Source organism: Poecilia formosa, unplaced genomic scaffold (assembly GCF_000485575.1).
Source record: "Poecilia formosa unplaced genomic scaffold, Poecilia_formosa-5.1.2 Scaffold14, whole genome shotgun sequence".
Taxonomy (NCBI): Eukaryota; Metazoa; Chordata; class Actinopteri; order Cyprinodontiformes; family Poeciliidae; genus Poecilia; species Poecilia formosa.
In genome coordinates this window covers 2,969,976-2,981,845 of record NW_006799953.1, presented here as the reverse complement: position 1 = coordinate 2,981,845, position 11,870 = coordinate 2,969,976, and the positions used below count along the sequence as shown (strand labels likewise).

Sequence of the window (11,870 nt, the reverse complement as noted above, 5' to 3'; positions counted from 1 at the left end):
GTTAGATGCTGCAGCTTTAAACAGGTTCGGTGTGAGTCACTACCAGGTGGAGCAGAAGCGAAGCTCCGTCTGTCAAATATTACTACCTGTAGCAGCGGTACAACAGCGAGAGCAGAACCAGCGTCTTACATCGCAGCTCGAAGACTTAGATAATTTTGCGGGTTATTTGTTTAGCTTTCTGACCGTCATGCTAATCCGGGTGAATGTTTGTAGCTGTGCGCTGCTTTACCTGCTATCTGATCGCTCCGTATGTCTTTTTTACTGCAGTGAGCCTAGATGTAGCCAAACTCCGTCAAGTATGGCACTGTATATATGTCGAATTAGCTTCGTTCTGTTGATGCATTTTGACGTGCTTCAATTTTCCGCAGCAACACGCAGCAAACTTCCCCATTCACTCAGTGCGATATAGTTCCACATCGCTTAGGATTTGTTGCTGCGCGTTTGCGCAGAGTGAAGGAAAGAGGAGACCAGCTGCACGGACAGGCTGCGAAATGAGAAGCAGGTGATCGGTATCGGCAACAAGAGACAATGATCGCCGATCACCGATCATACACTTTTTCACGGAAATCGGCCCGATTATGATCGGTGACCGATAGATCGGCACACCTCTAATATTTACATACAAAGGTGTGAAATGAACCTTTAAAAAAATCTACAGTGGTACATATTCTAAACAGTTTTACATAAATAAATAAAAAATTAAAACAAGCCCTTAATTTATGAGTTGGGTTCTACGTCACAAACACATACAAATTACCATTAAACACGCTTTTCCTTTACCACGTGACAGTATTACTAACCACACACACACACACATATACCAACATAATAGCAAACTAAACATGTGGATATCTTAACGACGCTTAATGCAAGTAAATGTAATGCTAAACGCCTCAGTAACCTTTTAGGTTTNTAAAATGATTGCAATGCATTCAACAGTAGTTAGGAGACCAATTCAAACTAAATCAACTAAAACCTTGCCAATTAAGAATTGGCTTTTAAAACGTACAAAAGTGTGAAATGAACCTTAAAAAAATCTACAGTGGTACATATTCAAAACAGTTTTACATAAATACATAAAAAAATAAAACAAGCCCTTAATTTATGAGTTGGGTTCTACGTCACAAATACATACAAATTACCATTAAATACGCTTTTCCTCACGTGATAGTATAACCAACCACACACACACACACACACACACACACACATACCAACATAATAGCAAACTAAACATGTGGATATCTTAACGACGCTTAATGCAAGTAAATGTAATGCTAAACGCCTCAGTAACCTTTTAGGTTTCTAAATTACCAAGTATGTCCGACTTAAAGTGAAATACCGAGCGGAGAAAACAAGCTCAACTCACTAACTGTTACCCCTCTTGTTTGTTTAAAGGGGGAAGGAACGTCTCTTAGGGCACACCTTACCTATCGATAAGTGCTTGCAGGACCAGAAAAACAAGCCGAACACAGCAGCCAGACAAACGGTAAAAGTGAGCCAGGGCAACATCACCAAATGACAACGACGGCTGCATTTAGCTTGCTATCTAACATAACTCCCCGTCAGATATAATAATATTACATAACTAAAGCTGACTCTTCATTAAAACCTCGCTTCGAGTTTACTTCACCTGTCAAAGCTAGCTGCCTCTACTATTACAGCAGGTAGAGACGAGAGGAGATGCTAATATGGCTAGCTCACAAGGCGACAGCTAAAGCTATTATAATGTGTTACAATGAACAGTGGTGCTGCCTGAACGCGAATCCTATAGCGTAAAACACCAGTCCCACAGCGTAGACTCTCTGTTAGAACATAATCTGGGATAATATCTAGTCGTCATGAAACCTACCGGTGGAGATAAACCGACACGTAATCCTGGAAAGGTTGACTGAATGAAATCAATAATTTAGCGGTTTCTTTCGGACATGTCTTTCTTCTGCAAACATTAAACAAAAAAAAAAGAAAGAAAGAAATCACATCATGGTGAGGTCACTCAGCTCTCGCAGCCGCTTCCACAGCAGAGAGTGGTGTGATGTGATGATGCGCAGGAAGGTTACTCGGGGACAATGACCTATGACAACTTCTTCCGCTGTAGAACTAGTTCCAATAGATAACGTTACTCGCAACGGTTTTTCAATTTGGGGATATAATTAAAGTTCCTTTTTTTTAAAAAAACAAACAAAATATTTAAGCCTTATTTATTTTTTATAAGTATTTTTTAAAAGTATGACAATTAAATTTACTACTTGTCAAAAACACAGAAAGAACATCAGTATTTTCATGAAGTGAGACCCTTAAAAACTAACCACAAATTAACTTTCAAAAAACCTGCATCTTTGAAAATTTTTTCTCCTTTCTTGATGTCATAAAATATTGATTAATTTAAATTAAGTAAATAATCAGGGCGAACTACACTAAAATCAAGTCAAACCATAAAATATCTTAAAATATTAGCTAAAAAGTCAAACTCATCCTACCACTAATTTTAACTAAAATGCCGCTGTTTCTTGGTAAGCATCATTAAATGCAGTTTTATTTTACAAGTGTATAAAACTGTGCTTTGACTTCCCTGTCCCTGCTAAATAATTTCAGCAAACAAAATCAAAACTTCCCACAAACACTTGGAATTTTGGGACTGCTGTATCCTCAAAATTAAGAAGCAATACATCTCACAGGAAGTGCTCTAAATCTACACGGATTTTAGAAGCTAATCAAAAGTCTTATAATATAGTGGCCATTCATGTTGACAGTTTATTTTTTATTAACTTTTTGTGTAGCCCTTGGAAATTTATGTTTTGTAGTTATGGTAAATACTGTGATTTCATGCTTCATTCTTAAATCTCCTGACTGTAAATCAAACTTACTCTCTTTGGCTACGTTGCACATTTACACTAAGAACTGAAATTGTTATTGCTGATCTGAATGCCGTCTTTTGAACTAAATAATGTATAATATCATCTGTGAAACTCACTTAATCTTTGCCGTTTTTGGATCCTCCAACTTATTATTGTTATTATTAATGTGAAACAGTGCAATGTTCTTAAACTGAACTGAGTTCTAAATAAGTCAGTACTTTCCATTATTCGAGTTGAGTATTTCATATCTGTTACAACTACGTCTAGAAACGCTTCATCCATGGCGGACCAATCAAAATTCCAATGCTTTTGTGGGCGGGGTTAGAGCGGTCCACGAGGTGATGCACCCGGAAGAGCCGGACTGTCAACTGCCAATTGCACGTGCGTCGTGTGCCGGTGTGTTGTTATCTGGTTTCAGTCTCGAGCTAGGATCCACCGTTTTATCCTATGCTGGTTTATAAATTTACCTGCCGTTGACCAAACACGTCACAGTATTATGCCCAGGGAACCAAGTTATTTAACTTTTGTTTTTGTGAGGATCACGTCTCTAATGCCAAAAATATAAGGGAAATAAGCAAGAGACTATGATCAAATGTCCAAACTAACCAACTCAGCTTATTCAAATTAATGATGAGTAAATTTTTTGTTGTGAATTGTGTACGCTCCTGTTTTGTCGATAACGTAAAATATGCCCTTGAGAAGGAGCTGAAGGAAATGAATCCTTGACGCAAACTAAAGAATATAAAATCTTTGACAATGCAGTTATGGGCCGCTAGATGGCAACAGAGATGTTAAGTTTGGTTTATGGGATCATCATCTGACAGGTTCAAATTTAGAACGTTTTTATTTTTCTGTTTGCGCTGTTGTTTTTGTCAGACAATTTTATGGGGTTACATTTTCACCCTAGGTTACTGTTATCCAAAAAGGGGGGGGGGGGGAGGCTTTGATAAACAAGGAGAAAAGGCTGCGTCAACCTTCTGTCCTGGACTGGTGACATGTCCAATGTGTACCATGCAGATGGAAAACCTGCATTGTGCTGCAGATAGGTACCTACTCCCATATATGACCATGCACAGACAAAGCATATTTGATGGATGGATGGATGGATGGATGGATGGATGGATGGATGGATGGATGGATGGATGGATGGATGGATGGATGGACCTGCACACCTTTGAAATAATATTACGCTTATCTCACTTTCTTCCTCACTTTCTTCTTTGCGTTGATATCAGCATTCAGCCATCTTTGATAGAAGATGATCGGCATCACTCAACACAACTTGGTAATATTGCACCCACTGTAAAAACTCCCACTAAACCTAAATATCAGGTGTAAAGTTAATGCTTAGTTCTAAATGAGTGCTATTGATAGGCACTTATACCACTCAGTTCAATGAGTGGTAAACTAAGCTTAAACGAGCTTAGTTTTAAAATCACACAATCAAATTCAATTACTAAAATGACATAATATAATTGGTACTTCTTTCACTGGAAATCCATCCCTTCCTCTGCCATTTTCTGCTCTGGTTTTATCCTGTTTGGAATCTGGGTGGCAGGAAAAAGATGCTGGGTTTTAGCCTGCTGCCACTTGTATAATATGAATTAATAATTTAGCTTGTGTCAGTATCTGTCAGTGTCTGAGACAGAGTAAAACTGTGTCACATTGTGGCTTTTCTTCACCTTTGCTGGGATAGGTACATGCCCGCTTTCCCCCCGGTTCCATGCACTTGAGATTCCTGTGACTCTTCAGATGGGTTTTAAACCTTCAATTTATCCTCTGTGTGTTCTTTAAGCACCAGCAAGCTGTTTGCAAACATGTATTTATGCAACAATCCGCCACAACGTTTAAGCCACTTAATAGCGAAGTGATTAACATTGACTATTTCGTTACAGTGGCAGCCGCCCAGGGATGGATGGGACACACTGGGATGTGTGCAAACTCACAATTGGGTAAGTGGAAGCAAAACTGAGTAAGCATAAAGATTTGAGTGACAATAAAAAGTAAAAACTGTTTAACCCCTAAGTTTTACTGTAAATTTTTTACTGAACTGTGCAGGCAGGCATAAATTGTATATATATAGAAGCAAAAACTGACAGCCTGCAGATTCTGGCTTGTGTCTTGTATGACTCTGAAGTCCCATTTATGCTTGCTAGACAAACTTAATGCATGAAGCTTGTGTTGGTATTTTGGGTGTCCACAGTCAGCAGATGTCCAGTTAGAGGGAGAAAAGGAGCGTCCAGCCTTATTACTACGGACACTGATCAGAGTAAAGGGAATTTCAGATTAGGTCTTAGTCTAATTAAGGCAATTAGACCAAGAATTTACTTTGCCTTAAAATGCCTCCTTTAATGCCATCACTGAGACGAAAATGGAGAGACCGGAGACACATACAACCACGTAGGATGTCCTCACTGAAAAAGTGTATGGAAGTCCTCTAATGAAGCAGACAGATTAATTACCCAAATTAACTTAAAGGATTAGGCCTAACATCCAGACACATTCTGATCCGGGCTGGAAGGCGGAATCTTCCTCCCAAATCCATTTAAAACTCTTGGAACATGACTGCATGTTGACGCATTAATCTAATCGATCTTAAATGGTCAGATCTGTAACTGGCTTCTCAATTCTGTGGCGTATCACACGAATGCATCTGAAAAACTAGGTTGATAGATTAAATATTTTAAAATCTTTGTAATCACTTCCTCATGGAAAACTTTAAAGCAGCTATTTCAATCGTAGGTTTTCATCTAGAGCCTGTAAATGTGTCGTATTGACCTGGAATTGAGTGGATGCAGATATCCTCATGAGAGAGAAATAAAAACAACAGAACCGTTGTTTTTCACTGGTTATTTATTTTTAGTTGCTATTCGTGTGCAACTTGCTAATCCTGAAAGTGTGTCCATAACAATTGGAGAAACAGTCTTTTGCATGGCCTTTGCTTGGTAACTGTGGCGTCCGGATGGGAAACTCCAGTCTTTGCTTCCATATTTGGACAGCTCGGGCTGCGAAGGTGACCTACCAGGCAGGATGGTCGTTAGGAAATTTTGGCAAGAAGTGAAAGATGGTGGGATCTGATATGGACTTAATCTCAACCAAGGCTGATATGGACTTAATCTGGAATCCGTCACTTTCTGATGGATTCCAGAAAGTGACTGCGTGGCAGAGCTGGTTGGAGGAGCTGAAACACTCGCTCCTAATGGTGCCACACAGTGGTATGGATATGATGGCAGTCCATCGACAGATGACAGAGTGACTCCCTGTTTGGGGAAAATAAATTAATTATTAGTACAGCGTCATGACCTCAGAATGGTGTTGCAACTCAGTAAAAATCATTCTTCAGATTCCAGACTTAAGCCTTGCTTGCACCTTACGTTGATCTTAATACCAAACCAAAAATAGACCACAAGCTATCCTTGGATTCTAAAGCATAGTTCAACATTTTGAGTTCTGTTAAAAATTTTGAATCAGTGTTACCTGCAGTAGATAACCTCTCTTGGCATCCTTATTTAATGTAAATCCAAATTAGTTTGTCTCATAGGATGAAGCTAATGGCTATTCCGAGAGGGAGCAGGACCAGTTTTTCGTCATTGACTCAAAATGCTTTTGACATTTTTTGGAGCCCTTGTTTCAAATAGGAAGGTAAGAAGTAGCGCAACACATCCTTCCTCAATTTCTTGTCTTAATAATTGTAAACTAAAGTTGAACAGCCTTCAGCTGCAATTGTGAGAATGGTTTAGACTAGAAGTTCATAAAGTTGTGTCTGCATAAACCATTTGAATGTTTCTGAGATTGAAGACGTTTCCAGCACAGTCCACTTCAATCTTGGTCTCTCTCGTACTAGTTGTTAACTTTATCTTCTGAGGCCAGCTAATCTGAATTTAAACTAAATGAAGTTGACTAGATTATTACCTACTATGCGTCAGATATTTCTGGTTTGTAACCTTTTGGCATTTTGAAGTACCCCTTCAATGTCTTTCATTTAAATCTGTGTGCACATAATGATGACGGTCTTGTAGAGGAATATAATTATATTAATAGGATGTGATAAAAGTACAAAGCTGTCTTACTTATCTTGCTGGAAAAGTTAGCTAGTGATAGCTATAGAAAATATATGAGCATCCAATAACTTGAAATATCTAATTACCTCAGAGAAACATTAGAAACAGTTACGTCTGGTGCTTCTTAATCATATTTTCTCTCTCCACAAATCAACTCATCACCCCACATGAAATGACCCAGACTTTAGGTGTTCTGGTTTTCACTTTCTATCTTGTTTGATATCAGATATGTTCTATGAAGGCATCCATGATATATTCTGGGTTTTTTTGGGGGGTTTTTTTGTTATATTTGAGATACTTATGAATAAAACTTAGTGGGTCTGGTAGATGAAACTACCAGCATAACATAGATATAAAAGCGGGGAACCTTTTTGTTGGAGATTTAAAAAACTCCAAATTCAAACTTACGTAGTCCCATTTAGAGGTGCTAACAGGAAGGTCTAAAGAAAATTATTATACAAGGCAATACCTTCAGCTTTTATTATCCTAAGTAATTATTTTACAATATACTAGATAGGTGGGAATAAATATTGTGCAATGACAGCTTGAGTGCATTTCTGAAAGCCTACCTGAGATCCCAATGTGTGTTGTGAGAAGGGAAATGGAGCCGAAGCCTGGATGCTTTGACACGAGAGTCCTCCTTGTTCAAAATTGTTAATTCCAGTCAAGGTTGTAAATCCAGGTCCCACACACAAAGAGGAAAAGCCCTTCCCTGTCGGAGGTAGCTGCCTTTTTTCTTGAAAAGATTCTTGTAGAGTGACAAATGGTTGTTCATAGCCACTTGAGAAATCTAAAGTTGGACCGTGACAATTACTGAAGCAGCTTAGGCTTTGTGATCGAGGCATTGTAGGTAGCCCTCTCTCCTTGATTATGCTCCTTTGGTTTTTAAAAGGACCTACTTTCATAATGTATTTGTTGTCATCATGTGCTCTTTGCATAATTTTCCCCATTGATCCATCCTTTTTGTTGTGGCTTTGCCTAAAATCAGGCATGTTTTGCAGAACGTCCTCATCCATCAGGTTCATAGTTAATGTTGGTGCAGTCTTGGGAAGGCCGGTTTCCAAAACGTCATCGTCTTCAGGGTAAATATCTAAATCGCTTTCAATTTCTTTTGCATCTGTAAGGAAGCACATGGAAAAAGTTTTAAAACGAGAACATTTTTGGGTAACGCGTGTCATTGTATGGTGGGGTAAGCAAGCTAAAACTTTTTGAGCTTGCTTACCCCACAACAAAATATAATGTGTGGCCAAGATATTGGAATCAGAAGATTTAATAAACACAAAGGAATATTGGGGTGACGTGGGGGGGAAAAAAAGTTTTTGGTGAATTTCTGTTACAGAATAGAGTTAAAATGTTGAAAAACTGAATGCTGAAACTTTAATTTTCTCTCCAAACAAATTTAACATGGATGCTCTCTGTGCTCACTGTGCATTTACAGCATATTTGCTAAAAGAGAAAGAATATATTTGCCATTAGTAGTTTAAAGTTACTAGTTCATCTACACAAGGCATGGCTTTTGAAGGTTGGACTTTGACTTCTCCTGTATTTTTGGTTTCTGGATTTGTGCTCATTGTCAATCTAATATGAAGCATAGTTTTGGGGATTTTGCCTGTCCCCTGCTGGCTTTTAAGTCCATCACAACATTTAATTAATTAGCTAGTTAGTTGTAAAAAAAAAAAAAAAAAAAAAAAAAGCATGTCAATTTAAAAGCACACAGTCGCTCTGTAAGTTAACACACCTTGGCAAGTTGGCGTGGACATCAGAGGGCTGCTCACCAGTTCCAGAGGAGAATAAAATGGCTCACTAGCACTGGGTTGTCCAGATGAGTCGTCAGAATCATCACCGTCCTGGTCTGATTTACTAAGCTGTTTGCCCCTGTAAAATACAACACCCAAAACTCCATGTGTCAAAATGTGGAAAAATTGTTGTACTAAGTTCACATAACAAAATGTTAGTATACCTACCTTTTCTCCCGTCTTCCATTTCCGGTATTTCTGAACCCTTTGGCAAAGGGATTGTTGTCAATTTTCAGCTGCGTTATCTACATAGTGAAGGAAGAAAACGTGCAACTTATTCCTTAAACAAAGACAAGCAATACTTCTAGTCTCAAAATTATGAGTTACCTTTTCATTCTGATAGGCAGTGACAGCAATGAACTCAGTCTCTGGGAAAACATAGGTTCTGAAAGTGCTGTATGGGAGCTTCATAATGTCATTGGCTCTTACAATGTGAAACCTCGGTTGATACTTATGCATGGAATTTAGGATTGTCTGGAAAATCAACAACGGTCATAAGCAAAATTATCAGTACCTACAATTTTTAAATATTTAGAATTGAATGCTACTTACAAATCCATGCCTATCCGACATGTTGTTGGTGAGTTTGAGCTTGTGAAAAGCAACAGGCTTGCTCATCCACTGCTCCCCTTTGGACGGACTGTCTGGGTGGATGTACATCCGCTTCGGCATCTCCGGGTCGGCTTTTCCAGCAACTGTCCAGTGGGAGTTGTGAAACTTGTAGCGGCAGTCGTCAACTGCAACAATATCCATCAGCAGGATGTATTTTGCGCTTTCGTTCAGCCCATCCACACACACCTTGAAGGGTGGAAACATCCTCCTGTCGTTGACAATTGAGTGTGGAAAATGATGCAAGAATTAAAATAATGTGCGGTTCTTGAAAACATATTTTACCAATCAACTTGAGGGCAGTTTTCTTGTCAAAAATTCACGTCTATGAAATTGCCCCGACTTTTTTGTTTCACTACTTTTTTGAACTGTTAACTTGAAAAACTTTTTCTCTATGACAATATTTCCAACGATCTTGATATTAACTGTGCAAAAGAAAATGTGGAGGGTATTCAGTTCTTGCCTAAAAAAATATTTAAATGTAATGTAAGCCTCTATTATAGTTTTAAATCTAATGTTACTTTACTATTACATTAAAAATAGCAATCCTACCTAAACATTTTCACTAGAATATACTTCAACATTGTTCAGTTAACAGTGGTGTTCTGTATTTATCATATATTGCTAATATAATAGGCTAAGATGTTTCTATACCTGCATTTTAAATCTATAGCGTACCAATTTGCAAAATATAAACTTGCAAAATTTCAAAAATGTAAAAACTGTTATGATAGTTAAAGTAAATTCAGTTCCACCAGAAATTCAAGCTTGTTTCCAGTTTTAGCTATGTTAGCAAAAGTGGTAATATTAAAGTTAAGCTTGGTAGTAAGTTGAACTTCCTGTCCTCAAGACCATTTTTGTCACTTAATAATACATCTTAGCTGCAGTTATAATGGCAAAGTTGAAACTACACCTCTTTAGAATGGACTTAAAAAATGCATAACTCTTTCAGTAATATTTCATGCCTAAACTAGTTTAGCAGCTGTGCGAATGCTAAAGTCGAGCTAGCAAGCTAGGCTTCTTAACACAGAAGCTTGTTTATGATCGAAACGTCTCTGCGTGGTTATAAGGGAATAACTTTAAATTTAGTATTTTTTTTAGAAAGAAATTAAAAAAATTTGTCACTATTTCAGTTTTGACCTAACTAGTAAAGACACAAAGGTAAAGTTGAATTTTCTAGTAAGCGAAGTTTCTTAACTGTTCCCGATATGCGCAATAATGATATGCGCAATAATGACAATAATTTATACAAACTATAAATTACACATTGTTAGAACAGATTCTAAAAAGTTATTTTTATCAGTAACATTTTATACTTTGACTGCTAGTTTAGCTATACCACAAAGGTAACATTTGCTGACGGCCAAATTTCCTCAATAAGTAGTACTTTTCCCTGCTAAGTTGTTGGCGTTGATTTAAAAACCCTCAACATCATTAATTTTGCTAGAACTTAATTATTCAAGCAATTAGTTGTTAAACCTATCATATTTTTTTGTTTAAATACATTTCTAAACTAAAATGGCCACTGGTTTTATTGGTTAAAATCCAGCAGTTTGTTTTCTTAGTGTGTCAGATCTACTTGCCTCCCAGACTTCGTGATAACCATCTCAGTCCCCATCTTGTGAAATTCACTCCACAAATCCTTTGATTCCAGCGTGACTTTCGGATCGTCATCCAGCCATTGTTCGGGCTGTTCGTGGCGCTTCGTGGACCGCGGGTGTACTCGCCGACTCCGGAGCTCCATAGCTGCGCGCAGCCGTGCGTCCGCGGCGGCTACGGACGGGACAAGTGAGGACTGTGCGCTGGGAATGAACGCTGGCAGAGAAAAGGCGTCTGCTCCGTCAGCTTGGAAAGGTTGGTAAGCCATGGGAACCGCAGCAGAGGACACTCTGCGAGTGCGCTTGAAACAGCAACTGTCGAGGGAGTGAATTGAATTATTTGTACCATTACCACTACATCTTGAAAGTCCGTGCACTTACACATGAATCGATCCATTAGTAAACGCCTACAGAGGGAACGGCGCATATGAGGATCATACGTAAAGCTGGTGAAAAAAGTAAATTAAAAATAAACCCAACTCGAACAGGACCACACACGGGGGAAACCTAGAGACGTGGACTGTTGCGCCTCTGCAGTGTCTTGTAAGTCGTCACCAGATAAACCCAAATTCTGAGGACAGCGCGTCACAGTCTTAGACACACTAAGGAGAGGTGGGGGCGGCATTAAGCCCTCTGGCTCATGATGGAAAGGCAAGAAACACAGCACATAAATGACCCGCGGCTGATTTCAAGCGGTCGGCCGGGAAGTGAACGACAGGACCATACAAGTGATGAAGGAGGAGACTCCAGCTAAGGTCCGGTTGGAAGTAGTCCCGGAAGGAGCTGTGTAATTTGCTTCCCTTCTTATTAAAATTCCTCGAGCCAAACTGTCATCTAGGGATTAAAAAAAATATATGTTTGGAGGAGCCAAAATGTCTTATTTAAGACATTTCTTATCTTTTGCATCTTTTAGAACACCTGATGTCAAAACAAGAGCATTAAGTGACT

General features: G+C 38.6%; 2 protein-coding genes across 10 annotated transcripts in view; both read right to left on the bottom strand.

Annotated features, from left to right (window-relative positions):
- Positions 1–2,062, bottom strand: part of acaca (acetyl-CoA carboxylase alpha) — a 37,879-nt gene extending 35,817 nt beyond the window's left edge. For 7 of the 8 annotated variants that reach the window (XM_007545918.2, XM_016668311.1, XM_007545920.2 and 4 more), the window contains exon 1: positions 1,853–2,061. The gene's annotated coding sequence lies outside the window, so the exon portion shown is untranslated. Of the gene's footprint in view, positions 1–1,852 lie in introns of all 8 variants that reach the window. The other variant, XM_016668313.1, reaches the window with a different exon arrangement.
- A 3,631-nt stretch (positions 2,063–5,693) lies between these two features.
- LOC103133932 (T-box transcription factor TBX2-B-like) lies at positions 5,694–11,638 on the bottom strand. 2 transcript variants are annotated; one of them, XM_016668387.1, is made up of 8 exons: positions 10,089–10,298; positions 9,610–9,632; positions 9,268–9,535; positions 9,043–9,189; positions 8,884–8,960; positions 8,658–8,794; positions 7,489–8,036; positions 5,694–6,118 (listed from the first exon to the last, which is right to left on the bottom strand). In XM_016668387.1, the coding sequence occupies exons 3-8, from the start codon at positions 9,529–9,531 to the stop codon at positions 5,708–5,710; spliced, it is 1,584 nt and encodes a 527-aa protein (XP_016523873.1). In that variant the 5' UTR covers positions 9,532–9,535; positions 9,610–9,632; positions 10,089–10,298; the 3' UTR covers positions 5,694–5,707. The 2 variants fall into 2 exon arrangements, with proteins under 2 accessions (XP_016523873.1, XP_007545979.1); XM_007545917.2 differs by lacking the exons at positions 9,610–9,632; positions 10,089–10,298 and adding an exon at positions 10,908–11,638.
- Positions 11,639–11,870: the final 232 nt, after the last annotated feature.

What these genes read in the sequence shown, in the direction of transcription:
- LOC103133932 (XM_007545917.2), bottom strand. Translation starts at nt 11,191, where the DNA reads ATGGCTTACCAACCTTTCCAAGCTGACGGAGCAGACGCCTTTTCTCTG. An exon ending in CTGCCTATCAGAATGAAAAG is followed by an intron (nt 8,961 to 9,042) that starts GTAACTCATAAT and finishes TTCACTATGTAG; the next exon opens with ATAACGCAGCTGAAAATTGA. An exon ending in AATGGAAGACGGGAGAAAAG is followed by an intron (nt 8,795 to 8,883) that starts GTAGGTATACTA and finishes TGTATTTTACAG; the next exon opens with GGGCAAACAGCTTAGTAAAT.